General features: G+C 54.6%; 1 protein-coding gene across 11 annotated transcripts in view; it reads left to right on the plus strand.

Annotated features, from left to right (window-relative positions):
- Positions 1-25,376, plus strand: part of MYO9B (myosin IXB) — an 89,215-nt gene that overhangs the window by 16,874 nt on the left and 46,965 nt on the right. For all 11 annotated transcript variants that reach the window (XM_079916714.1, XM_079916721.1, XM_079916718.1 and 8 more), the window contains exon 2: positions 706-1,613. In XM_079916714.1, coding sequence (XP_079772840.1) covers positions 762-1,613 — 852 coding nt within the window. In that variant the 5' untranslated portion in view covers positions 706-761. The remainder of the gene's footprint in view (positions 1-705; positions 1,614-25,376) is intronic.

Raw genomic sequence — 25,376 nt, forward strand, 5'->3', positions numbered from 1 at the left:
CTTGGTCTTTCCTTGTTGCTCATGACCTTCACAGTCTTGGCGAGGACTGCCGGGCGTCCCACAGGATGCCCCCAATTTGGGGCTGATGTTCTTGTCATGATTGGAATGGGGTTGTGGGTTCTGGAAGCAAATGCACTCTGAGCAGTTCTCTCGAGCGAGTTTTTGGGGGCCCTCCCTGAGTTCATCCTCCTCAGTGGGGTTTCAGGTACCCGGGGGTTTCAAGGTCCCTGAGTTTCGGGGCAGGTTCAGTCTTGCTCATCCCAACCTTCCTCTCGCAACCTTCCTCATGTGTTTGGGGACATAACCAAGGCCCATGGGGCCGCGTCTTCATCCACTTAGGGATCTGCCAGGGGAGGTTTTGTCAAGAGAGGCGAGTCCAGGAAGGGCTGAGCTCTGAGGTGGTTGCGGCCATTGGACTTGAGGGTTGAGAGGCTGGTGGGGAGGGACGGGGCCTGGGACGGAGCAGACTCCAGGGGAAGGGTTTGATCTTGGCAGGAGGGGCCTGGCAATGTCGCTCTGCAGGAGCTACAGACCTTAGGTGAGTGTCACGTTTAAGGACAGATAAGGCTCTTCGGCCCTTCTGGCTTTTCAAGAGAGCCCACGGAGTCAGGCCATGGGCCTGAGGCTGTCTGTCCAGAGGTGAATGTCAGTGTCCCCCCACCCCCACCTCCGCCCTTCTGATTTTGCCACCCTCTTCCCTTCCAGCTCCAGGACGCGCGCCCCGAGCCCGGGAGGCATGCTGAGGCCAGGCCGCCGGCAGGATGAGTGTGAAAGAGGCGGGCAGCTCCGGCCACCGGGGGCAGGCGGCCTACCACCTGCACATCTACCCGCAGCTGGCCACCAGCGAGAGCCAGACCCCGTGCCAGGCCTCGTGCCGCGTGACAGCCACCAAGGACAGCACCACATCCGACGTCATCCAGGACGCCATCGCCAGCCTGCAGCTGGACGGCAGCAAGCGCTACGTGCTGGTGGAGGTCAAGGAGACGGGCGGGGAGGAGTGGGTGCTGGATGCCAACGACTCGCCTGTACACCGTGTGCTGCTGTGGCCACGGCGGGCGCAGGACGAGCACCCCCAGGAGGACGGCTACTACTTCCTGCTGCAGGAGCGCAACGCAGACGGGACCATCAAGTACGTGCACATGCAGCTCGTGTCCCAGGCCACGGCCACCCGGCGCCTGGTGGAGCGTGGCCTCCTGCCTCGGCCGCAGGCGGACTTTGATGACCTGTGCAACCTCCCTGAACTGACCGAGGAGAACCTCCTGAAGAACCTCAAACACCGCTTCCTGCAGCAGAAGATCTACACGTATGCCGGGAGCATCCTCGTGGCCGTCAACCCCTTCAAGTTCCTCCCCATCTACAACCCCAAGTACGTGAAGATGTACGAGAACCAGCAGCTGGGCAAGCTGGAGCCACACGTGTTCGCGCTGGCCGACGTCGCCTACTACGCCATGCTCCGGAAGCACGTCAACCAGTGCATCGTCATCTCAGGCGAGAGCGGCTCCGGCAAGACGCAGAGCACCAACTTCCTGATCCACTGCCTCACCGCCCTGAGCCAGAAGGGCTACGCCAGCGGCGTCGAGAGGACCATCCTCGGTGCTGGTCCGGTGCTGGAGGTGAGCGGGACTGCTCGGCGGAGGGGCCTTCACGCCTGGGTTTGGTTATCGTTCAGATGACGGCCATGGAGGAAACAGTTATACTCACGTTTTCCAGAAACAGGAGGCTTGGCATTCCATGCAGGGCCACACAGGGAGGCACCAGGGCTCAGCAGGAGGCAGCAGGAGCCAGGGGAGGGTGTAGGCAGGAGTCTGTCGTGGTTTTCACGGGAAGGGTCCGGTGAGGCAGGGTAAGCAGGCTTAGGGTGCCTAGTTTGAATAATTTCAGAGTTTGGGAGCATAAAGGCTGCCCTGGTTATCTGGTACTTGGCCCTGCGGTAATCAGGGCAGGGAGAGAGTAGCCCTGAGTGTGAGAACGTGATAATGGTGGGGGGCGGTGTAGGCTCTGAAATGGTTGGTTTGTATTCGGAAGGCGTGTTGGTAGGAGAGTCCTTTGCTTTCTCTAGGACTCGGCCAGCCCTGGCGGGGGCAGTCCCTCCAGGGTCAGCCAGACCCCAGGTGTCAAAACATCAGAATAGAGAAAATAACAAGGCCTGATCAATGCCTTGATGTCCTCTTAACGTACTCCCAACGTCTGGAGGGGTGGCAGTCTGCACTCCGGGTCCCAGAAAGAAAAGGATGGCGTGTCCAAACTGAATAGTTCACTGTGGGGTGTTTCTGGCAGGGAGTGGGACCGTGGGGTAGAAGGAAGCCAGCAAGGTGAGTTCAGACCTGGGGGCTGGGGACGGGCTAGAGGAGGGGCTGCTTGGCAGTGCCTAAGAGTCAGCGGGGGAGGAAATGCCCCAGCTTCCTGCGCCCTCTCCAGTGTTCCCATTGGCCAGACCCCACAGGAGTCACGCATGTGTCACTGTGGGTGAGCCTTCTGGACATGGGGGCAGTGGAAGTGATCGCAGTGATCACTCACTCTTAGGGTCTTAGGACAAGATGCGTCCACGTCTCAGAACTAACTTAACGGTCGTCACCTGGTGAGGGCCAGGGCCGCGTATGGGCCCGGGGTGTGCGCCTCTGGGTTTGGGGTCTAAGACTCTGCTTGCTTTCTTTCTGCTTTTAATAAGATTTTGCAGTGATTAAATGATTTTAAGTATGTAACTTAAATAGTTAAATTTTATTAAATATAATGACATAAATCACTCTATTTCTTTGAGCAGTTTTAGGTTTATAGAAATACTGAACAGACAGTACAGAGAGTTCCCGTATTCTCCTGCCACTTCTGCTCTTCCCCCTGTCATTAACATGTTGTATTTGTTAACAATTGGTGAGGGCTCCCCTGGTGGCGCAGTGGTTGAGAGTCCGCCTGCCAGTGCAGGGAACACGTGTTCGTGCCCCGGTCCGGGAAGATCCCACGTGCCGTGGAGCGGCTGGGCCTGCGCGCCATGGCCACTGAGCCTGCGCGTCCGGAGCCTGTGCTCCGTGACGGCAGAGGCCACAACAGTGAGAGGCCCGCGTACCGCAATAAAAAAAAAAAAAAGGCATGTTATTTCTTGAAACAGGTTTTTAAAAACAAAAACAAAAACAATTGGTGAGCCAGTATTGACACATCATTATTAACTGAAGTCCACAGTGTACATTAGGATTCACTCAGTGTTGCACCTGCTACGGGTTTGGACAAATGCACAATATCACGTATCCACCCTGAGTATCACACAGAATGGTTCCACCGCCCTGAAAATCCCCTGTGTTCTGCCTGTTCATCCCCTTCCCTCCCTCCAGCTCCTGGAAACCACTGATCCTTTTACTGTTTCCATAGTTTTGCCTTTTCCAGGATGCTGGATGGCTGGAATCATACCGTCTGTAGTCTTTTCAGACCGGCTTCTTTCACTTAGTACTAAATACTAGTACTAAGGTTCCTCTGCGTCTTTTCTTGGCTCAAGACCTCATATCTTCATGTTGCTGAGTAACACCTGCTGGGTGTGCTGCAGTCTGTCCATCCGCAGGACCCCAGACCCTCTGTCCGAGGAGTGGGCTCGGGGTGGGGTGGGAGCAGGGGTAGGTTCAGGGGTCCCACCCTCCCTGAAGCATTGACCTCCAGCTTCTTACTGAAATTCACTGAAATCCCATCTGGGCTGTGCCAGCTGAATACACTTCAGTTCCTCTTCCTCTCTGACGATCTCTGAGATCATGAGCAAGAAATGAGCTGGGGCTGTACAGCCTGGCCCCGTGCCAGCACGCACGGCCTATATCTGTCTTCTCCTATACATGTAATGTAAAGATTCATTGTCATTTTTTGCGCAAGCATTTCAAACACTACCTAGTGATCCGGCCGCAGAACGGACGCTTTTCTCTTCAGTGCTGTGTACCCTGCATGCGTTCCCTCCTCTAATCATCCATTCATTCTGCAAATATTCCGCCTGCAGGCACCGTTCTTGGCACTGGCTATGCAGTGGCCAAAATCGACACAGAGGCCTGCCCACAGGGAGCTGCCGCCTGGTGACAAGGAGGCAGGCAGCAAGAGAAACAGCGGCCTCGCTTGTGAGCTAAGAGCTGATAAGAACAGTGGGCGGGCTCGCAGAAGAAGGGGTAAGGGGGCAGGAGGCGAGAAGGTGATGCCGAGCGGGGCCCGGAAGTGGGTGGGGTGAGCAATGCGGCGTCTGGGAGGGGGACACGGCCAGTGCACAAAGCCGGGAGGCTGGACCGTGCCTGGCGTGTTGAAGAAAGTCAGGGGCCCTGGGGGGCACGGGAAGGAGCCAGAGTGAGGTGAGCAAGGGGCAGAGCAGGAGGCGATGGGGACATGGAGGTGACAGCAGATCATTCAGGGCCTTGCAGGATCATGGGGTGGGCACTGTGTGATATGGGAGCTACGGAGGGTGTCCCAGGTTCAATCTGGCTCCATCCCAGCTCTGGAACTCAGCTGCCGTGAAACCACCAATGGCCCCACTGTCCTCCCAGCAATGGCTGGGGCCCATAACAGGTGCTCTATGACGGGATAAAACAATGCAGGCACTGAGTGACTTTAGAAATCGGAGACAGGAACGAGAGGACGGACCCAGCATTTACCGAGTGGGGCATTTTGCCAAGTGGGCCCTTCACCCCTCACAGAACCGGGCACGCGGGTGGGTGTGACAAGGTTTGATGAAGATGCCGAGCCCCAAGGTTTCAGTGCAACACAGCGAGGAGGCAGGTTTGGCCCCGCGGTGCAGCTTCCTTTTCTAGCTGAGGACCATCCAGGGCACCGGGATGAGGTTCCTGGCTCTGCCCTAACAAAGTACCACAGACTGGGTGGCGGCAAAAGAGGGATTTACTCTCTCTCAGTTCTGGAGGCCTGAAGTCTGAAGTCTAGGTGTGGGCCGGGCCACACTCCCTCCGAAGGCTCTAGGGGCAGATGCTCTCTTGCCTCTTCCCACTTCTGGGGGCTCCAGGCGGGCGCTCCTTGGCTTGTGTCGCTCCAATCCCAGCCTCTGTCATCATATTGCCTTCTCTTCCTGTAAAGACACCAGTCATCATTGGTTTTAGCGGCCGCCCCAATCCAGGATGACCTCATCCTAACTAATTACGTCAGCAAAGACCCATTTCCACATCAGGCCACGTTCACAGGTTCCAGCGTCAGGTCAATATAGACGAACCTTTTGCGGGGGGGACACAAGTCAGCCCGCAGCAGTCCCCCGCCGAGTGACAGCTGGACGTGTCTTGTATCTTCTTCCCCAAGGGCCGCCACTGGTGATCCTGGGGGCCCATCCGTCCTCCTGCTGGCCTCCATGCTCCTCCCCTGCCGTTGCCCCGAAGGATTCTGGCACATTCTACGAGGGCCGTTAGTCACCTCCGTGGCGGGTGTCTGCACCTCGTGAGTCAGATGCCTCTGACCTTGCCCGGCTGCCTCCCTCGAGCCTCAGCAGTGTGAGCCGGCAAGGCCAAATTTCCCCAGGGGTTAGGAGCTGCTGGAGGGCGGTGCCCATGCCAGCTTCCAAAACAGGCTTGAGCCAGATCCACGTCACAGCCATAAATGTGCTTCCTGAGGCGACCATTTGGAAAAGGGAGAAGGTTGTTTTAGTTTAGAGCCAGGCTTTGCAGCCAGAGCACCACTGACGTCTGGGGCCGGGTCAGTCTCTGGGCTGGGGGCCATCACGTACGCAGTGGGCCTCCACCCACCCGATGCCAGTAGCATCCCCTCCCCCCAGTGGCAACAACCGAAAAATGTCCCCAGACATCACCAAGTGTCCCCTGGGAGTAGAATCTCCCCTGGGTGAGAACAGCTGCCTTAGTCACAGCTTGTAATCCCACAAGACCCAGTCACCGTTTCTTTCAAGTGTTGATGGTTTAGAAATTGTCCGTAAGTAAGTCCCAAGCATTCTGAGCTCACTTGAGAGTTACTTTCTAACAACAGGAATAATTAGCTACCGTGCCTTTGGGCCCACTGTGTGTCAGGCTTTGGGTGCCACAGTCTTCATCCATCATCTCTCTGAGGACTCACAACAGCTCTGCTCATTTTAAAGACGAGAAAACAGAGCCCCAGAGAGGTGTGCTGGTGTGCAAATGTCCTGGGGCTGCCATCACAGAGTACTGTCAATGGGCGAGGGTGGAGGTGGAGGGCTTAAAACAGCAGGAGTTTATTCCCTCACAGTTCTGGGGGCCGGAAGTCTGAAATCAAGGTGTAGGCAGGGCTGGCTCCTTCTGGAGGCTCCGACGGAGAATCCATCCCGTGTCCCTCTCCTGGTTTCTGGTGGCTGCCAGCAACCCTTTGGCATTCCTTGGCTTGTGGCCTCATCACTCCAGGCTCTGTCTCTGTGTCCATATGGCCTTCTCCCCGTCTGCCTCTGTATCTCGAATCTCCTTTCTCTTACAAGAACACCGTCATTGGATTTAGGGCCTACCCCAAATCCAAGATGATCTCACCTCAAGATCCTTACTTTAATTCCATCTGCAAAGACCCTATTTCCAAAGAAGGTCCCACTCACAGGTTCCAGAGATCAGGACTTGGACATATCTTTTTGAGGGACACAAGTCGACCCAGTACAGTGTGGGTACCCCAGGCGACACTGCAGGCAACCACAGCCAGACCACCGTTAGAACCCAGCCTGAGCCTAAGTTCACGGTACCCCTCTGCGCCTTCGTAAAAGATTTCCTCTCTCAGCTCGGCTGGGGCCGCAGGAAACCTATCGGGACTTTTTCTCAGCTCCCTGAAAGGAGAAGTTGAGTTGTTTTGAGGTTTGGGTGTCGCCGGGCGCCCCCCCAGGCAGGGGTTGCAAACTTGCTGTGCAATTCTGACCAGAAAACAGGAAGGCGGCACTGTGGAAAGCCGGTTCCAATCAGCTGATCTGCCCGCCCACTGCAGTTAACTGTTACTGTCACTGTTTCACACGGTGTCACTCGGCCACCCTGTAGCCTGCCCCCTGAACCGCCCCCAGAAACGCGACATTTGTGCAGGAGTGTTGCCTTAGGTCAGAAATACTGAAGGTGCAGAAGGCAGGCTCACCAGGGCAGCGCAGTCTGGGGTCCGTTACCCATGCCGGGCGCCCTCTGAGAACCTGGCGACATTGTGATGCAGCTGCCCCGGCATCAGCCACCAGGCTGGCCACAAGGCCCACCCAGGACGTGCCCCTCTGCCTCGGCATCAGGGCTGAGGGTGGAGGATGCTTAGGCCAGTGTTCTCTCTGTCCTTCCTGAACTGTAACACACGCCACTGACATTTGCCAACGCGCACAGGGTTTTAATTTCGAAAGCAGAAATGAAACGAGGATCCTTGCTGGCCGGGCCATTTTCCCAAGCGGCCAGAGGCCGAGGTTTCGGGACCTCCATGTAGCTGCTGTGGCCTGGCCCACGCAGAGAGAGAAGGCTGGGAGATAGTGGCCCCCCCAAGCTGCCTGGCATACCCATAGGAGGCTGGCGACCAGGACAGCAAGGCGTGGGACCGAGGGTGTCCTGGAGCTCTCTGCTGCCCCTGACCCACCTCGGGGGCCCTGAAGGAGCCTGTCCTGGGACTGGGATGTGTGCCGGCCTTGGTCCTGAGCACCAGTCCCCACTGAGGGCCCCACAGACCCAGTGTCACATGACCCCAGGCTCGCCCAGTCTCCGCCCACCCCTCAGGCCACTGGGTCTGTTCCCACTACCCTCTGTCAGCACTGGCCGGCCTACCCGAGCAGGTCACCCTGAACCAACATGCCATCATTCACCTTGACCTTTACCCGCAGGAACATCTGCCCAGAACATGTCTTTCCCTCCCACAGGATGAGGATGGGCCAGTCTCTGCCCGTCACTGGGGACACACGGGCAAAGCCACTCAACCGGTGTGACACAAGGTTCCAGAACCAGGGGTGTTCCTTATGCAGTTAGGTTTTCTGTTTAAGAGCTTTGTTGAGGTATAATTCACCCATTTCGAATGAACAATTCAGTATTTTTTAGCAGATCCACAGTGTTGTGCAACCTTCACCTCTATCTAGTTCCAGAACGTTTTCATCACCCTCAAAAGGAGACCCCATTAGCAGTCGTTCCCCGTCGCCCCTCCCCCTGCCCCTGACAACCACTGGTCTTCTTTCTGCCTCTGTGGGTTTGCCTGTTCTGGACATTTCATGGGATCACACAAGATGTGGCCTTTTGTGTCTGGCTCCTGGCACTCAGCTTGGTTTTTCTCCAGGTTTATGCACACTGTAGCATGTGTCAATGCTTCATCCCTTCTTCTGGCTAATCGTCCACTGTATGGATAAGACCACCTTTTTTTTTACCTCTCACCAGTTTTCTCAGGATTTCAATCCTTTGTATCGCTGACTCTGCAGTTGAGTTTTCTCCTCAGTCCTGACCCCCTCCCTGCCCCAGCCAGGCCAGCGTCCCCCCCATCAGTGTCCCCCTCCGTCAACAACGGGAGGGTGGAGGGTGTGGGGCGGAAGTGGAGGTGATCCCACTGGAGACTCTGGAGCTGAGCCGGGGAGGAGAGCGGAGCCCTTGCCAGCAGCCTGCTCCAGGTGTGCGGGGGGGCCCCCCGGGCGTGCCGAGGGCTGGCCGGGGGCGGGCAGACACACCTAGGTTCGTCCATCTGTGTCATCCATCTACATGGGGCTGTCACACCTGCGAAGAGGCTGGTGGCCAGGAGGGGGCTGGCATTCGGGAGCGGTGAGAAGGGAATGTGTGGCGCAAGCCACCCGAAGCCTCGGAAAGCAGAGCGGGCTCCCCGAGCCGAGGTATCAGATCAGAGCAGACATAGTCCAGGGGGGAGAAGGAGGCGGGCTCAGAGCTGGCTGCACAGCGCTGTCGGGATCTGCTCCCCGGACGCTTGCGAGGACTGCGGTCTGGGGTGCTTCATCCAAGGAATGCGCCGGCAGCACAAAGACCCCCTTGACCCCAGCCTTGTCAGGCCTTAGAGGTTGTCCAGTCACGCAGGAGCAAGCGGCGAGCTGGGGCACCTCCCAGCCTTGCTCATTAGCTACGGGAGGAGGTAAGTTTGCCGGGAGGAGTGAATGTTGAGAAAAGGGCATGGGGCCACGGACAGGCCTCTGGGGACCATTCTGGGGGCATGGGCCCCGGCAGGGAGGAGGCTCTGGATCGGGTCAGAAGGAGGCAAGTTACGGATGTCGCACCCCTACCCCCACGCCGAACCCACAAAGGGGGCCAGGGCATTTACAGCAAGAGGGGTATCTGGGCTGGGAACCTTTATCTGGGGCTTATCTGTCCGTCTCCAGGGTCCTAGGGCCCCAGGGGCCCAGATTGTGTCTGCTTTGCGTTTTGGGGTGTTTCTCTGGTCTGTTGATGGGAAAGTTGGGCGTCAGCAGGCAGCTGGGTGGGGAGGCAGTGGGATTAGGCTCGGGAGATCTGAGGCAGCAGCCTGGGGTGCTCCAGGGAGAGACGTGCCAGCCAGACATCCCCCAACCCCCAGCCAATGGTCAAGGCTCAGCTGGACCTGGGCTGTTCTCGAGACCGGGTGGCTGGAAGGTCGGCACTGTGAACATCAGAGTCAACAATCTATGCAGGGGTAGGAGGGGAGTGAGAGCCAGGCCAGGGTGGGCTCCCGGGAGAATGAGCGTTAGAGGGAGACAGGCGAGGATGGAGGAGAGGATGCCGTGGGGCCTGAAGGCGGATCACTGAGAGCCTTGGAGGGCTGTCCCACCAGGGCAGCTGCAGGGAGGGAGGAATCGAATTTCCGGCTGCTTCTGTGCCCCAAGTGGCTTCCCCAGGATGTTTGGGGAAGTCGTTGGGGGGCCCTGGTTTGGCAGAGCAGCCCGAGGGCGGGCAAGAGCTGAGGCTGGAATCCAGGGTAGGAGGGGGACAGCAGGAGGGCCGATCCCACAGAGGATGACAGGGTGAATGAGGCCTCGTGTGGGGTCAGCTTCAGGCCTTGCAGACAGAAACACAGAGGGGCCAAGGCTGTGCTTCCACGCTGCTGACACCTGGGGCCAGATCCTTCTCTGGGGTGGAGACCACCCCGTGCACTGTGGGGTGTTAAGCAACATCCCTGGCCTCCACCCACCAGATGCCAGGAGCACCCCCTCTCTCAGTCAGAACAATTATAAATGTCCCCAGGCATCGCCAAGTGTCCCCTGAGGGTCAGAATCACCCCAGTCGAGAAGAATTTTGAGGCCGACTGCAGGCCAAGAATGATTTCAGTGTTACAGGTGTCCTGTACCCAAATAGGTTCAAATTTGGGGGTTAACATCGTGCTGTTGTACTTCCACGTCAACCCATCTGTGCTCAGTTCTGTCTCACCAGCTTGACAAGGGGTGGGTGGCGGGTGGGGACGCAGTTTCTGGCTGGCGATCTGCTTCATTTCCGGGAGCGGGTGGCTGGCGCTTTTTCCTGCCCCGTGGCCAGCCACGGCCAGGAGAACGGCCACTGCCCACCCACCACCAGAAACCTCACGTCTTTCTCACCACCAACAAAGTATGCTTGGATGCAAGGGTCAGGTTTTCCATCCAAGTCTGGTCTTCCAAGCACACTTGGGGCGAAGTCTTCAAGTGTTATTCGAAAAGCTGCTCAAAAAAAAAAAAAAAAGCAGTCACTCACGTGGTAACACCCAGAGCTGAGAAGTCACGCACTCCCTGCGGGTTTTCTCGCAGGCGAACGTCATGAAAGAGCTGTAGTGGATTTTGGGTGCAGTTCGTGCTGGTCCCTATGCACGGGAATTTTGTCATCCCCTCCACCCCGTCCTCCTGCGGGGTGACTTTCTGAACCTCACGCCAGGTGCTCACTGTGGTTCAGCTCTTCTTTAAGTGTCTCCCCAACAGGAAACAAACCAGGGCTGCCATGGTGGTTTCTGCTGCCGGGGAACATGCGTGGTGATCCACCCACTTGCGTAAAATCGTGACATTATTTTGTTAAAGCTTTTGGTTGCACCTTGGTGCCTTGCTTTGCTTTGTTCAGATAACGGTTGGTTTTTTTAGTATCTTTTCCCCTATTGGAAGTATAATTTCTTTTTGCGTATAGCGGGGATTGGCCCACTACAGCCCACAGGTTACATCTGCTTGGTTCTACGCATAAAGTTTTATTAATACTCAGCCACACCTGCTCATTTACATATTGTCTGTGGTGGCTCTCAAGGCAGAGTGGGGCAGTTGTGACAGAGACACTGTATGGCCCCCAGAGCCAAAAATATTGAACCCCTGGCCCATTACAGGAAAGGTTTGCCGACCCCTTGTACTTTGTGCCCACAGAACATGCTAGAACATTCCAGTTACTTTCTCTGTGCCCACTTCTGTCTTCTGCTCTGCTCTCCCTTCCCAAACATAAGGAAACCAGGTTCCCACCCGCGTTCCAGATGGCTCCTGTCACCAGCTCAAATTTTCTGTGTTGGTCTGTGCCACATGTGTGTGCCTATATTCATAAATATACATCTATCTACAGGGGAGTCTGAAAGCGGTCTTGAGGGGTCAGAAAAGAGGGACTTGGATGTAGATGTCCCAGAAGTTCATCTCATAAGTTCACCTTTCAGCTCTCCCTCTCCTGCTCAAGCGCTCTTTGTTCCACAGGCAGCTGGGAGCGCTTGTGCAGCCAAGGTGTGTGAGCTCTGGCTGGGGGTAGTGGGACCTGTGTGTGGGCCCCTCCCAATCTCGCATATCCAGGAGGGGCCCTCGAAGGGTTTCCAGCCGCACCCTGGGCCCTAAGACCACCTGCATCCTGCCTGCAGGGCAACACGGTCTGCCGGGGCACAGTAGGACGAGGACACCAAGCAAGACCCCAATGCCTCCCGGACCCACCCTCCCCACCCCAACCCCTGGACCCTCCCTCCACAAGCTGCCAGGAGAGGCAGCGTGAACTCGCTGGGGCTGATGGGGCCAGGCCAGAGGTGCACACTCAGGGCCACAGCACCCCTGGAGGAAGCTACCGTCTGGGGTACCAGATGTGTGCCCAGGAGGATGTGCTGGAGCTCACGGCAGAGGGATAATTCAGCCAGAGAGATGAACGTTAGGGCAGGCTTCTCGTAGCCTGGGGTTGGGGTGGCTGTGTTGCCAGCCCTGGTGCTTAGTACGTATTAGCAGGCATGGGTGTTCCCAGCTCACCACAAGGATGTTACAAGACGTGGAAAATGGTGGGAGCTGCTACAAGGCGCCACATGGATCGGAAGGAGGGAACGGGGGCAGAGTGACAGATAGCCCAGAGACTGCGCAGCTGAGAAGTAGGGCCACACCAGAGCAGGATGGGGGTACAGAAGGGTAAGAGGTTGTCTTTGGGGGTGTGGAGAGGATTGGGGTGCCCTACAGCCGTGAGTGCCTAGGCCTTTGATCAAGGGGACCCTGGAAGCGTTAGGGAGGGGACGGCTACCTGGAAGCCGTGGCCCACCGGCATTCTCTGCCCCTCCCGTGCCCTGCAGACCCGCGAGGCTGCCTTTCTGGCCTGCTGCCTAAAAGGGCAGAGCCTGACGCATTGCAGTAATCTAAGCCTATTTTAGACCAAAGTGGAAGTTATATTTTTGGGAACATTGCATCTAAGAGAAAAGTGAAATTATGGGTGTATTTTAAGCAACCAGAAAGGCTTCCTTGGAATTTGCAAAAAGAGTTGATTACAAGGCAAAGCATAGCTCCGGGCCCAGGACATCCCTGCCATGGCCACCGCCCTTTCAGAATATTCTGGGCACTTTGCTGCACCAGGGCTGGGTGGTGGGTGGGGATGTCCGGCCATCATCTATCAGGTACATCTGCCTCACTGTTTGGGGCAGGGATGCAGCCGGGCATCGAGTGACCACAGCGCCTGGCAGCCTATTTGTTTCCTAGCGATTATCCAGGATGGAGTGGCTTCAGGGCCCTGTCCCCAGCATCACTGGGGAGTTTCCCTCTGGAAGTTTCCTTCTGTGTCATTCAGCCGCTGCTGGCCGCAGCCAGTTCCCAAGTCCAGGCCCAGCAAGACCTCAGTTACCTGAGGCCCAGAAGTGATCCGTCTTTTGGAAAGGCCGAGGGGTCAAGCCCAAGGCTCTCGGCCAACCGCCCAGCCACTGACCAGCCCTGCGACCCCAGCTCATGGCTGTAGACAGGCTCCTCCTGGGTGGAGGGGGAAATGGCCACCCGCTGGCAGTGGTCAGGCGCCCGGACCCAAAACCTTCCATGATGTGAGCTATCAGGATACGCTAGATGGTATCCTCACCCCTTTAATAGAGAGTAAGTCACAGCAACCTGTGAGTATTTACACACTTCCACTTAGCCCTTCCTGAGGGGCCAGGGATCTCCAGGGCAGCCAATTTTAAAAAAAAAATTTTTTTAAAGTGTAGTTGATTTACAATGTCATGCCAATCTCTGCTGTGCAGCAGGGTGACTCAGTTATACACATACAGACGTTCTTTTTTTTCATATTCTTTTCCTTTATGGTTTATCACAGGATATTGAATATAGTTCCCTGTGCTCTACAGTAGGACCTTGTTGTTTATTCATCTTGTATATAATAGTTTACATCTGCTGATCCCAAACTCCCAGCCTCTCCCTCCCCCACCCCCCCCTCCCCCTTGGCAACCACAAGTCTGTTCTTTATGTCTGTGAGTCTGTTTCTGTTTTGTAGACAGGTTCATTTGTGCTATATTTTAGATTCCACATATAAGTGATATCATATGGTATTTCTCTTTCTCTTTCTGACTTCACTTAGTATGATCATTTCTAGTTGCATCCATGTTGCTGCAAATGGCATTATTTTTTCTTTTTCATGGCTGAGTAGTATTCCATTGTATGTATGTACCACATCTTCTTTATCCATTCATCTGTCAATGGACATTTAGGTTGTTTCCAGGTTTTGGCTATTGTGAATAGTGCTGCTATGGACGTAGGGGTGCGTGTATCTTTTTGAATTACGCTCGGTTCCTAGCCAGGGGTGATTCTGCCATCAGGGGACATTTGGAAACGTCTGGAGATGTTTTTTTGGTTGGCCAAGGATGCTTTCAACATCCTACGGTGCACAGAACAGCGCCTCTGCAAAGGATGGTACGTCCCCAAGTGCCAGTAGTGCTGAGGCCGAGAAACCCACTCTAGTTTAGGGGCCTTTAGGATGTACAGTTGAAAATCAGGCCTGGGGCTCTGGACAGAGTCTGCAGGGAGCTGTGTGGATCCAGGAGCCACTGCAGGGACAGAGCTGCTTATTGGAGGTGTGAATATTGGTGAGACTGTGGGGAGGGGGAGAGAGAAGATTACAAGGACCTGAAGCCCCAGAGGGAACTTCTCCAGTTCTGCCAAAGTGCCTGGACCAGTTCTTTCCCCTCAGCATGTGACTGTGTCCCTCCCCTTGGAATTTACCACCTCCAGGTCCTCTGGGCCAAGAGCCACCTCTGCCAGGAAGCCCGACTCAGCAGTGCATGTGCTGTGTGACCTACAGCAAGTTGACCTCTCTGCTCTGCCTGCTGATATCTCCTGCCCCAGGGCCTTTACACATGCTGCACCCGCCTGCGTCATCATCTAAAGGCCACCCCGAAGCCTCCTGGGAGAGGCAGAGGAGAGCTCCAGAAGGTCACGAGGCCAGCAGAGTCCTAGCACAGAACCAGCACAGTGTGGCTCCCTGCCCCACGCCCTGAGGCTCTGAGGGGCCCTTTGGTGTTCAGGGCCCATTTGTTTCCTGCAGGAGCTAGTCTAGCTTAGCAGCCCCAGATTTCAGCTATAACAGAGCAGGGAGTGAGTGCGCCCTGGGATGAGGCCCTGGCAATGCTGAGGTTGGGGGGACACCTCATGGGGATCCAGCCCTCCTGAGCATGGGCAGCCTTCTGCACCCGTTCCAGAGCTGCCCCATAAAGAAGATGGGAGGTGCCAAGGAGAGGCCCCCCCACAAGAGAAACGAAGGCTGGGGCAGGCCTGTGACAGAGGGTCGGAGGGAGGATCGCATCCACCTGAAAAAGAGGTGACTGGAAGCCCTTTACGCCAGAGCACTGGGGACATCAAAGGGCCTTTGGACCCAGTGATCCTCCTGGACTCAGGTCAGCACCAGCCGTGGCTTCCCCAGACCCAAGGAAGATGGAGTAACCCACCAAGGCAGGCCTGGCCATTGCTCCTACTGTCCCTTTTCAAAGAGTGGATACAATGGAGATCACTCAGCCATGAAGAAGCTTGAAACACTGACACACGCTACAACGTGGATGAACCTCGAAAACGTTACACTGAGTGAAAGAAGCCAGACACAAAAGGCCACATAGTTATGATCCCATCTACATGAAGTGTCCGGAACAGGCAAATCCAAGGAGACAGAAAGCAGATGAGTGGTTGCCAGGGGCTGGAGGAGGGGGGATGGGGAGTGGCTGCTCTCGGGGACAGCGTTTCCTTTTGGAGTGATGAAATGTTCTGGAAATTGATAGAGGTGACAGTTGCACAACATAGCGAACGTGTCAAATGCCACTGAATCATACATTAAAATGGTGAATATTATGTTATATGAATTTTAGCACAATTCAAACAGAAATGCAGAGCGGGCTGTACATATCTGGAACGCTCCCTGTCAGGTCCCACGACATGCACCCCTCGGATTCCTTCCCATCTATCTTGCAGTGGGCAGACAGGAGCCCAGCCATTCTAGAGCCCGTCCTATCAGCTCTGGCCTCTAGGGTGGCCCCAGGGGTACCTGAGCTCCATCTCCCAGGGCCTCACCCCAGCCCCTGATCCAGCAGCAGGATGTGGGACTGGCTTGAAGTCAGACCTGAGCCCCGTCCCCACGGAACAGGCCCTCTTAGGTGGAATTTCTCAAGCAAGTGTGGGAAGAATGTTTCCTCCAGCCACTTGTCTTGAACATCACCGGTTCCACCCATGAATATTCGAAGTGGAACATTCATTATGCTAATTGGCAAAACCCTCCCCCAAGGTTGAGTGACAATAAAATTGGCCAGAGCGGGTTTGCAGTGGCTGCTCCCGTGGAGTGTATCCTGGATCAGGCAGTTTAAGCTTAAGCCCTGACGTGGTAGTTTATACCAGGGATCTGCAAACTGTTTCTGTAAAAGGCCACATTAATTAGCATTTCCAGATTTTAGTGCCAAGCGGTCTCTGTCACTACTTAGCTCACAGCTACTCACTCTGCATCGCAGAGCAAAAGCAATACGTAAACAAACGGGTGGGGTCGTTTGCCAGTAAAACTTTATTTGCAAAAAACAGGCAGTGGGAGAGAAGCATCAAAGATACCCACACTGAAGGACATCTTACAATATACTCAACCTGTCCTCCTTAAAACTGTCAAGATCTCAAAAAACGAGTCCGAGAAACCTGGCGTGGAGCCGTCAAGGAGATGTGAGGACCGAATGTAACGTGGGATCCTGGGACAGAAAAGGGACATTAGGCGGGGAAATGAGGACGTCCGAATGAAATGCTAACTTAGTTTAAGAATAATATGTCAGTCAATATTGGTTCATTTGTTCGTTGTGACAAACGCGCCACCATAATATTAACAGTAGGGGAAACTGAGTGTGGGGTGCTTGGGAGTTCTCTGTAATATTCTTAGAAGTTTCTTGTAAATCTAAAACTGTGCTAAAATTTAAAAGTTATTAAAGAAAAGAAAGGTATCAAGCCAGATTTGGCCTGTGGGGCATAGTCTGTGGACCCCCCTCCCCACCCCCCCCACCCCCACCACCCCGGCCAACACAGACACACACACACACACACACACTTAGACAAAATCCCACCACATCCATGAGATGCAAATCTCAGGTAAGGTCCTGGCAAACTGAACTTTGACCCCACGCACCTCTGCCCTCTCCTACTTCTCCATTTCGGTCGGCTGAGCCATCACCACTGGTCTTTGGTGCTTTCCTCTATCACCTGCATACTCGCTATCACCATATCCTATTGTCTCTTCCTCTGAAATATTTCCTGCCACTGCCCGGGCTCCAGCTGGTGGCCCCGCTGGTGTGTACAGGTGACAGTGTCCAGCAGCCGGGGTGGTGTCCACGGTACTGGCTTCCCAGCCGGGCCTACATCAGAACAAAGCACAACCTCTTGTCAGGACTGGGACCAAGCCACTGAGCCCAGTTTCCTAGATAATCCCTTGCTTCTCGGGACTATGAGGAATCACAGCTGAGAGGTGGCTCTGGGCAATGATTTTTCTTCCTGCGCCTGTTCCTTCATCATCACGGGGGCCTGATTTCTTCTCCCTCTCCCCTCCGCCTTACAGTGCCTGGCTGAACAAGGCTACCGAGTGGCAGTCAGGATGTGAATTGGACCCATCTGGGGTTGGGGTACTGGTGGGGAGTGGCTGATATCGGTGAAACCCTGGAATATGAAAGTTTCCTGTCTCTTGGGGCTAAGCGTGAGGAAAGCTGTCTAATTAAACTAAGTACACTGAGCATGAAGCTCTTTGCTCTGTCCCACTGTAGACTATCAAGACCCCTACTCCAGGTGTTCAAGAAAGAGGGAGGGGTGTAAGTAGACATCCTCTTGCTTTATTTCTCCCTAGAGACACTTCGTTCTCATAATAAACCCTAGGGCAATAGTTCTCACCCTTCCAGGAATCAGAATAGCCTCAGGCTCTGGTTTAGGAATTTTGACTCCTTAGCCTTTCCAGAAATTCTGCAAGTCTGGGTTGAGGCCCAAGTCTGTATCTTTTTTATGTTTTCGTTGTTGTTGTTGTTGTTGTTTTTGCGGTACTCGGGCCTCTCACTGCTGCGGCCTCTCCCGTTGTGGAGCACAGGCTCCGGACGCGCAGACTCAGTGGCCATGGCTCACGGGCCCAGCCGCTCCGCGGCATGTGGGATCTTCCCAGACCGGGGCACGAACCCGCATCCCCTGCATCGGCAGGCGGACTCTCAACCACTGCACCACCAGGGAAGCCCCCAAGTCTGTATCTTTAACAAATCCCCACAGCTCATACTTGGATTCTCAACCTTTTCTCTCTCTCACCGTAACCTACCAGAGCAGCAAGGTAGTGGTGACTCATGGTGGGGGCCGGGGGAATCTTGACAATTCTGACTCTCCTTCCCCACTATTGTAATCAAGGGAGCCCCAGGATGACAGGTTTGCTCACCCCAGGTATGGAGGGTGGGCCCAAGGGGAGCCTGGGGCCCCAAGGGGCATCCCTCTCCCCAAGAGTTTGGAGAGAGGCTACAGCACCTGTAGGGAGGGTGGAGGGAGCTCTGGAGACCACAGACTGTCCCTCCAGCCCACCCCTGGAGGCTCAGCTTTCCTCACGTATGCCAATGCTTAGTTCTGCTGCATGGAAAGTATCAGAAGTCCTTGCTGTTCTCATCAGCAGCACCATGCATGCAGTTTGGGATTTGTGTAGGGAAACAAACATCATCCTAAAATGAAACCTTCCATAATGAGCCGCCACTTACGGAACAAGCCCTCCACTCACACTCCCCACTTGGCTCAGCCTAAGTATGGCTCCTTCCAGTCCGCCAGGCCTAGTGGGTCCTCTCTCCCAGATGCATCCCACCACACAAATGCAAACCAAATCAGTTGCAAAGTGAGGTTGAAAAAGCTTGCAAAAGGTGCGTGATTTCAGGAAGTCATCAAAAGTGACCTGGAGAATTGCTCTGACGTATAGTTACTCAGCCACACTCACAAGCAGCAGATGGGGAAGAGAGCTAGTGATGGAAGCCTGAATTTCAGAAGGGAATGAGTCCATCGTGTTGCTAAATCTAAACAGGTTCATTCTGCCTAAACGGAGAGAATTTTCAGCTTGACTCACAAAGCAAAGTTCAACTCCATGCTTTATGAACAAGACACAACTAAACCAAAGTAGTTCAGGAAGCTAAAAGTAAAGGGACAGGCACAGATGTATCAGGCAGATAGAAACAGGGTAGAACACAGCTGCAATTGTGATGTGTAAAAGGTAGAGGTCAGGCCTCTGAATGTCGCATGATGAAGAAGATTCATCATAATGCTAAAATCCTCAATTTACTCTCAAGGTATAATAGTTGTCAACATCTATGCATCATACAACACAGCAGCTGCTTTTACAAAGCAGAAATTATAAAAGATACTGGGAGAAATAGTTACAAACACATAACATAAGGCTCATTGAGTGGACAGCAAATAAGCAGGGATGTAAGATGCCCAAACCATACATTTAGGCAGATCTTGTGGCCGTGTTGCAAACCCTTCACTCCAATATGAGAATAAGTCTTAAGTATTCATGGAATATTCACAAAACTCATTCCTATATCAGGTCACAGAGAAAGCATCTAGAATTTCCAAAATGGGAACTATTAGTCAGTGCTCTTAACAATGCAATAAAACTAGAAATTAATTTTTTAAAGCCCTTCCATATGGAAAAAAAATTTTTTTAAGAAAAACTAGCCTTCTGTTAAGTCTTGGATGAAGGGGAAGTTAAAAACCAAAATTGTGGATTTTCTGGAAATCAGTGACCAAAACTGTGTATTATCAGAATCCATGAGATGTGTTTAAAGCAGTTATGAGAGGATAATTCATAGCCGTAAACACGTTATATCCATAAATATGAGCAAATGAAAGTAAGCGAATTAATTTCCCAACTCTAAAACCTGAGAAAAAGAACCAAGTAAACCCCAAAGAGAATGACTTGGGTATCAAATGGATAATATGAGCCCTCAGGGATCTTGATGAATCCCTCAAATATTTTTGGTACAGTAAGAACCAAGCAAGACCCTCCCCCATCAAAGCTTAATTTGTTCTTTATTCTTTCTGTGATCTACACGTGGTTTCATTTATAACCTAAACCAAAATTCAGTGAAGTATGAGATACAATAACTTGTTTCATACTGGACTTCTTTTTTCTTTTTTTTTTCTAAGATTCGATCACCCCACCTCCCTGCCACTCACTCCATGGCACAGTTTACCATGAAACTTCAGCCCCTGGTAGGAATCTGTCCATTTCAAAGGGCCTTGTTCTGACCCCAGGAGCCCTTGTTTTCAGCGTTTCTGTCCATCTGTGGCTGACAGTCAGTGCCCTTCCGGATAAGAGTAACAGAGCCTGTTACAAACTGGGGGCACAGAGATTGGGTGAGTCTTATGTCCTGTCAGCACTCGGCTCTCTCTACGTGCCTCCATCCACCCGTCTGTCCGTCCATCCAGCCTGCCAGGTGTCTCAAGCCCCGTGGGCAACAGGAAGAGAACAGAACCCAGGCTAAGGCTGGATGTCAGCCAGGCCCTGGAAAGTTTCCACTTCCTCATCTGTGATTTGGGGAGCCATGAGGTTGGGGGTGATTCCTCCACTTCCTGCCCGGCATCCACAGGCCCACGGAGCCTGCAGCTATCACCTACATGGGTTGGCAGGGGGTCGGGGGTCCCATCTTCCTCCCCACAGCCACCGCCTCTCACCACCATCATCGCCACCCCCTTCCCACCGTCATACTTGTCCTCACCCTCCCTGGATCCACCTCCCTCCATCTGTTCTCTGCACAGCAGCTCTGTGGAAATCACATCGGCCGTGCTTCTCCCTTCCCCACCTCCCACCCCCTCCGCTCCCAGCCCCCAGGGAGCTTTTCTGTCTCTCCACACAGCCCCTCTGAGCCTGTGACTCCACTGGCCCATTTTGTCCTCCATGCTTCCTGGTCCTGCTTCTCTGTGTCCCTACAGCGCTTTGGGGGGAGACCAGTCAGCCCAGGCAACGCTCACACCCTGTCATGCTCACCTTGCATGTCTGAGTGTTGGAGTCTTCTCCCGGCCCCAGCACTGCCCTGGCCCCCTTTGGGAGAAGGGGACGTTTAACCGAGAGCCTCTAGAACAGTGGCTGGCACACCTACCCTGTAAAGGACCCAAGGGTCAGTATTGTCAGCTCTGCTGGACCAGTCTTCACCACCACGACTCAACTCTGCCATAGTCCAAAAGCAGACACAGACCGTCCGTAAACAGACACGGCTGTGCGCCAGCAGACCTTTATTCATGGTGGCTGCACGTTGAATTTCATATCACGTTCATGTGTTGTGACATATTCTTTTGATTTTTTTTTCAAGCGTTTAAAAATGTGACAACCATTCTTAGCTCACAGACCACACAGAAACAGGTGGCTGGCCGTAATTTGCTAACTCCGGTAGAGGTCAATGTCTAAGCCCGCCACCCACCCCGCATTCCCCCCATCCTGGGCATCACGTAGGTGTCCTCCCCATGGCCACGTCCGTTCACGTACGGGTCGTCTGTGGCTGCTTCACGCTCCCACAGCAGAGTTGAGTTGTTGCAGCAGAGCCCCAAATATTTATTAGCTGGCCCTTCATGGAACAAGTTGGCCCACCCCTGGCTCACACAGATGGCCCCGTTTCGTCCTCAAACAACCTGAGAAGACAGGGGTTTACCCCTTCGTTTTACAGGAGAGGAACTTGAAACTCAAGAGCAGTGAACTAATTTGTCCGAATCCCCTGCCGATGCAGAGCTGTTCTCCTGGGCTTCTCACCAGGAAGTAGCCCTCCACCCCGCACACACCTGGGGTTTATTTTCCTGGCATTTCCACACAGGAGAGCCCCAGCCTGACTGGATGCCCCTGGGGATGTTTGCTCAGCAGACACAGCAGAGCAGATCTCCAGGGCACCTCGGGCCGTGGAACGCCTCCCAGCTCTCCTCCTGCGGGTCCGGCAGTCGCCTGTGTCCCCAAATGGACACGATCTGGGCATGGGCTGAGCGCCGTTTCACGTAGAAAGGTACGCCTGGAACTTGGAGAGCACTTGGGAAAATAAAATAGCCCGAGTTCCAGCGGTGGGGCTGCCGTGCCAGGGCTGGTTCCCAGTCACCCTCGGGTGTTGCCTTTCTGCACCCACACCCAGGGCTGGAACAAGAGGGCTCCTGCAGGCCGGTGAGCGGGAGACAGTCTCCCTTTCAGCCCCATTTTTAGGCTTCACAGTGGCCTAATATTTGCTAGTGTTCTCTTACCATTCGCAGCCTCTCCTGGCAACAGTGGTCACTCCTCTCTGGCCTTGACTGGACACAAGAGATTCGGAAGTCCTGTATGGCATGGCTTGTGGTCCCGGGGTGGGGAGCAGAGGCTCCGCCCAGATGTGGCATCGCAGGGGGAGGGGCAGTGTCAAGGTCATGAGAGGCAGTGGGCAGCCTCCAGGGTGTCGGGAGGTGGTGACATCTGAGCCATGGCCAAGGTGGACGTGGAGGGGGTGTCCCTGTCGGAGCACCACCAGGGAGGGGGCTCTCTGAGGCTAGAACGGTGCCAGACACAACGACAGCCAACCAATACATTGTTGTCAAGTGAACGAATGAAACCACACGTACAAAAGCACCACACCATTGGGAAGGGAGGTCCCTGCGGCTCGATCAGGAAAACAGAAGGCCAACCCCACAACCAAGACGAAACCACCGCAGCAAGTGAGGACGGCTGCAGGTGTATCTGAGGGCAAAGGAGTTATCCCAGTTCAGGCCACCTCCGCCTGGCTGGAAGGACCACCACTGTGCAAGGTGAGGCTGAGGGACTTCTCTCCAGGGAAACCCCTTCTCTGGGGTCAACTGTCAACACAGGAGATAGCAAGCACGTTTGCCTTGGTGAGCTCATTCAGTGGGGCTTTTCAGTTTTGAAATCGGAAAGCAAAACACTGTTTCCCTAATGCAGTCCATCTCAAGGCTTGTCCGGTTTTCATATGGGATGCACAAGAGACCAGGTGTGAACTCAAGGCTCGGGAATCCACCTGCCGGGCTGCCGGGGCAGACAGATGCCCCGAAAAGTCTCAGGCCTGCTCACCTGGCTCCCAGCTCCGAGAACCAGCCTGGACCAGGGACTGAGCGGCTACGGGCATGGTGTGGGTTGGGGGTCGGGGCAGACTTCGGGGAGGTCAGTTGACCTCTCTGTGCCTCAGTTTCCTCATCGGAAATGAGGAAGGCAGGTCTGTCCCTTAGAGGAATTCGAGCAAAGGAAAGAGTCACAAGCCCACAGCACTCCTGGCGTGGGGCTGGTGTACACCACAGGTCATTCTTTGATGTTGTATCACCGTTCTTCCTAAAATACTTACTGCGCATTCCAACAGAGAGAAGAGCCATCCTGTTTAGATAGAAAATGTACCGTCTGGAAATTCCTGGCTATGTAGGCTGCTCAACCCTGGATGTCTTTTTTTTGGGGTGGGGGTCTGTTGGGTCTTAGTTGCAGCATGCAGAATCTTTCGTTGTGGTGCACAGACAGGCTCTTCGCTTCATTGAGGTGCACGGGCTTCTCTCTAGTTCTGGCGCGCGGGCTTAGTTGCCCCGCGGCACATGGGATCTTAGTTCCCCGACCAGGGATTGAACTGGTGTCGCCTGCATTGGAAGACAGATTCTTAACCACTGGACCACCAGCGAAGTCCCCAACCCTGGACGTCTTTGATTTAAAAAAGCTTTTTTAGTCTCCCCAAAGGAGAACCTCAAAGGCAGAGGCAGTTAGAAGACAGCCAGACATCCCCTGGCTCTTGGCATCCTTGTCAGGGTGGGGGGGGCCACCTGGAGGGGGCACATGATCTGAGGAAGTCGGGGTACGGCTGCTTCGTTCATTTTACCTAGAAACCATGCTTGGGGATGGGGTTGAATTAATGGGTCATCTCTTTATGGTTTTTTCCTTTCGTTAGGTAAACTTTTAGCATGGTTCTATCTTTTTTTCCAAGTGTACAGCTTATGTTAGAAACATGTCTTTTATATTATAAAAGGGAAAAAAAGCATTTCAAAGAAAGTAGAGGCCTTTCTCGAATAGCATTTTGCCAGAGCCGTGGATCGTCTGACGTGATGGGAAGACAGCATGAGCATGTGGCCACGCCTGCGCCAGTGCCAGATCATATCGCATCACTGCTGGCACCCAGGTCCCGCTTCACCCCTTCCATCCATCCCCAGCCCCACATGATCCACCTGGCACACCAGCCACCCTTGTGCTTGGAGGCAGTGCACGGCCCCGGGAACAGCTACACAATAGCTCCCCTGGCTTCGGGTGCCAGGCCAGCATTTCCTCCTCCTCTAAGGGACGTATAATAGCACCAACCGGATATTTTTAGATCAGCTTTGAAAAGTCGCAGTGTGTTGAGACCGCATACCAGACGCATGAGGTCACTAGGCCCCGCGCTGGTAATCGCAGAACCAGAGAGATGGTGGGCCCTCACATCCCGAAGACATTCCCTCTTATCCCCAGGACGCCAGGCCTGGTTGTTTCCTTAGAAATCGCCACAGAGACTTGTCCCGAGTTCAGAAGGGACCGCTATGGCTCTTCCGGATGCAAATGTGCATTTCTGGGCTGTCTCTGCGGAGGCCCTGAACACAGGCACTGCAGGGACTTAGGACTTGCCCCTGGAGGGAGCCCACTCGGTGTCGGGCACCCCTCTGCCATCTGTTTCAAGTTAGGACATGCAGGACTTGGCATGCTCGCTCGTGGGAGCTCATTTTACCACAAAGCAGGTCTGTCCTCAGCTCAGACACCACCCTGCAGGGTCTGGAAGGAAAGGAGACAGATCTGCTGTCTGCTTTTCTCAGAGCTGTGGCTTTACCCCATGGGCTTTACCCCTTTAAAAGCTGAACTTAGAGGGAACAGGAGGTTAAACCTGGAAAGACAGTTTTCTTCGCCAGGGAGCCCATCAACGCCTGCAGTGCGCGTGGGGACCCTCGTGACAGGAGGGAGCCCCAGACGACCCGACCCTGCAAACCCCTTTTACCTCCATCTGTACACAGCAGTGCTTCTCAACTCGGGCAATTCAGCTGTCTCTGGGGATGTTCTGCGTTGTCCCAGATGCTACCGGCATCTGGTGGGTGGAGACCCTACAGTGCACAGAACAACGGCCCCACCCCAGAGAAGGATCCCACCCCAAGTGTCAGCAGTGCTGAGGTCAGGAGAGCAGGGCAGACCGTGGCCTGGCCCCCAGCAGCTGGCCTATAGCTCGGTCACACACATCAGGATGCTGTGAAGAAGAAGAGGGGGTGTGGTCTCTGTGGCTGCTGTCTGACTCCAGAAAGCACCTTCTCAAGCTCGGCTCTGCTCCACCAGGCCAGGTGGAGACCCCCCCTCAAAGGGCTCCCCCAGCCCCACCCTGAAGGTACCCCCTTTGCAGTCAGGGCCGGGTTGCCTCTCTGGGGCCGCCTCCACCTCTGTCACTCCCCTGCTTGGCAACTTGGCAGTTGGTTCAGGTTTTACAGCGAGGCCCGTTTCTGGGGTCTGGAGCCCCAGGGGCAGCCGGGCAGGAAGTCACTCATCCTGTGACCTGAGCAGCCAAGAGCGTGACAGGCGCATGGGCCCAACCGGGGGGCCTCAGCCCTGATCGCAAGCTCTGCTGAATGGAACCATTTTCCGAGGAAGAACCCCAGGCCTTCCAGCAGATGCTTTTTTATGGGGCTTCTGCCTTCAGGCGGTCGCACACCAGAATCTCTGATCAATGAGGGACCTGCATCCATCCCCCCTGCAGAATGAGGATTTCAAGAAAATCCCGGCTCCTCTCAGTGTCTCCCTGTTCCTGGCTCCCCTGAGAGCCTGGCCACCTCTCTGCACCCTGCCCTTGTCCCCGCCCCCCACACACATATCCAGACCTTGGCAGTGGCCTTCCCACCTCCT

This window comes from Stenella coeruleoalba (assembly GCF_951394435.1).
Source record: "Stenella coeruleoalba genome assembly, chromosome: 3".
Classification (NCBI taxonomy): Eukaryota; Metazoa; Chordata; class Mammalia; order Artiodactyla; family Delphinidae; genus Stenella; species Stenella coeruleoalba.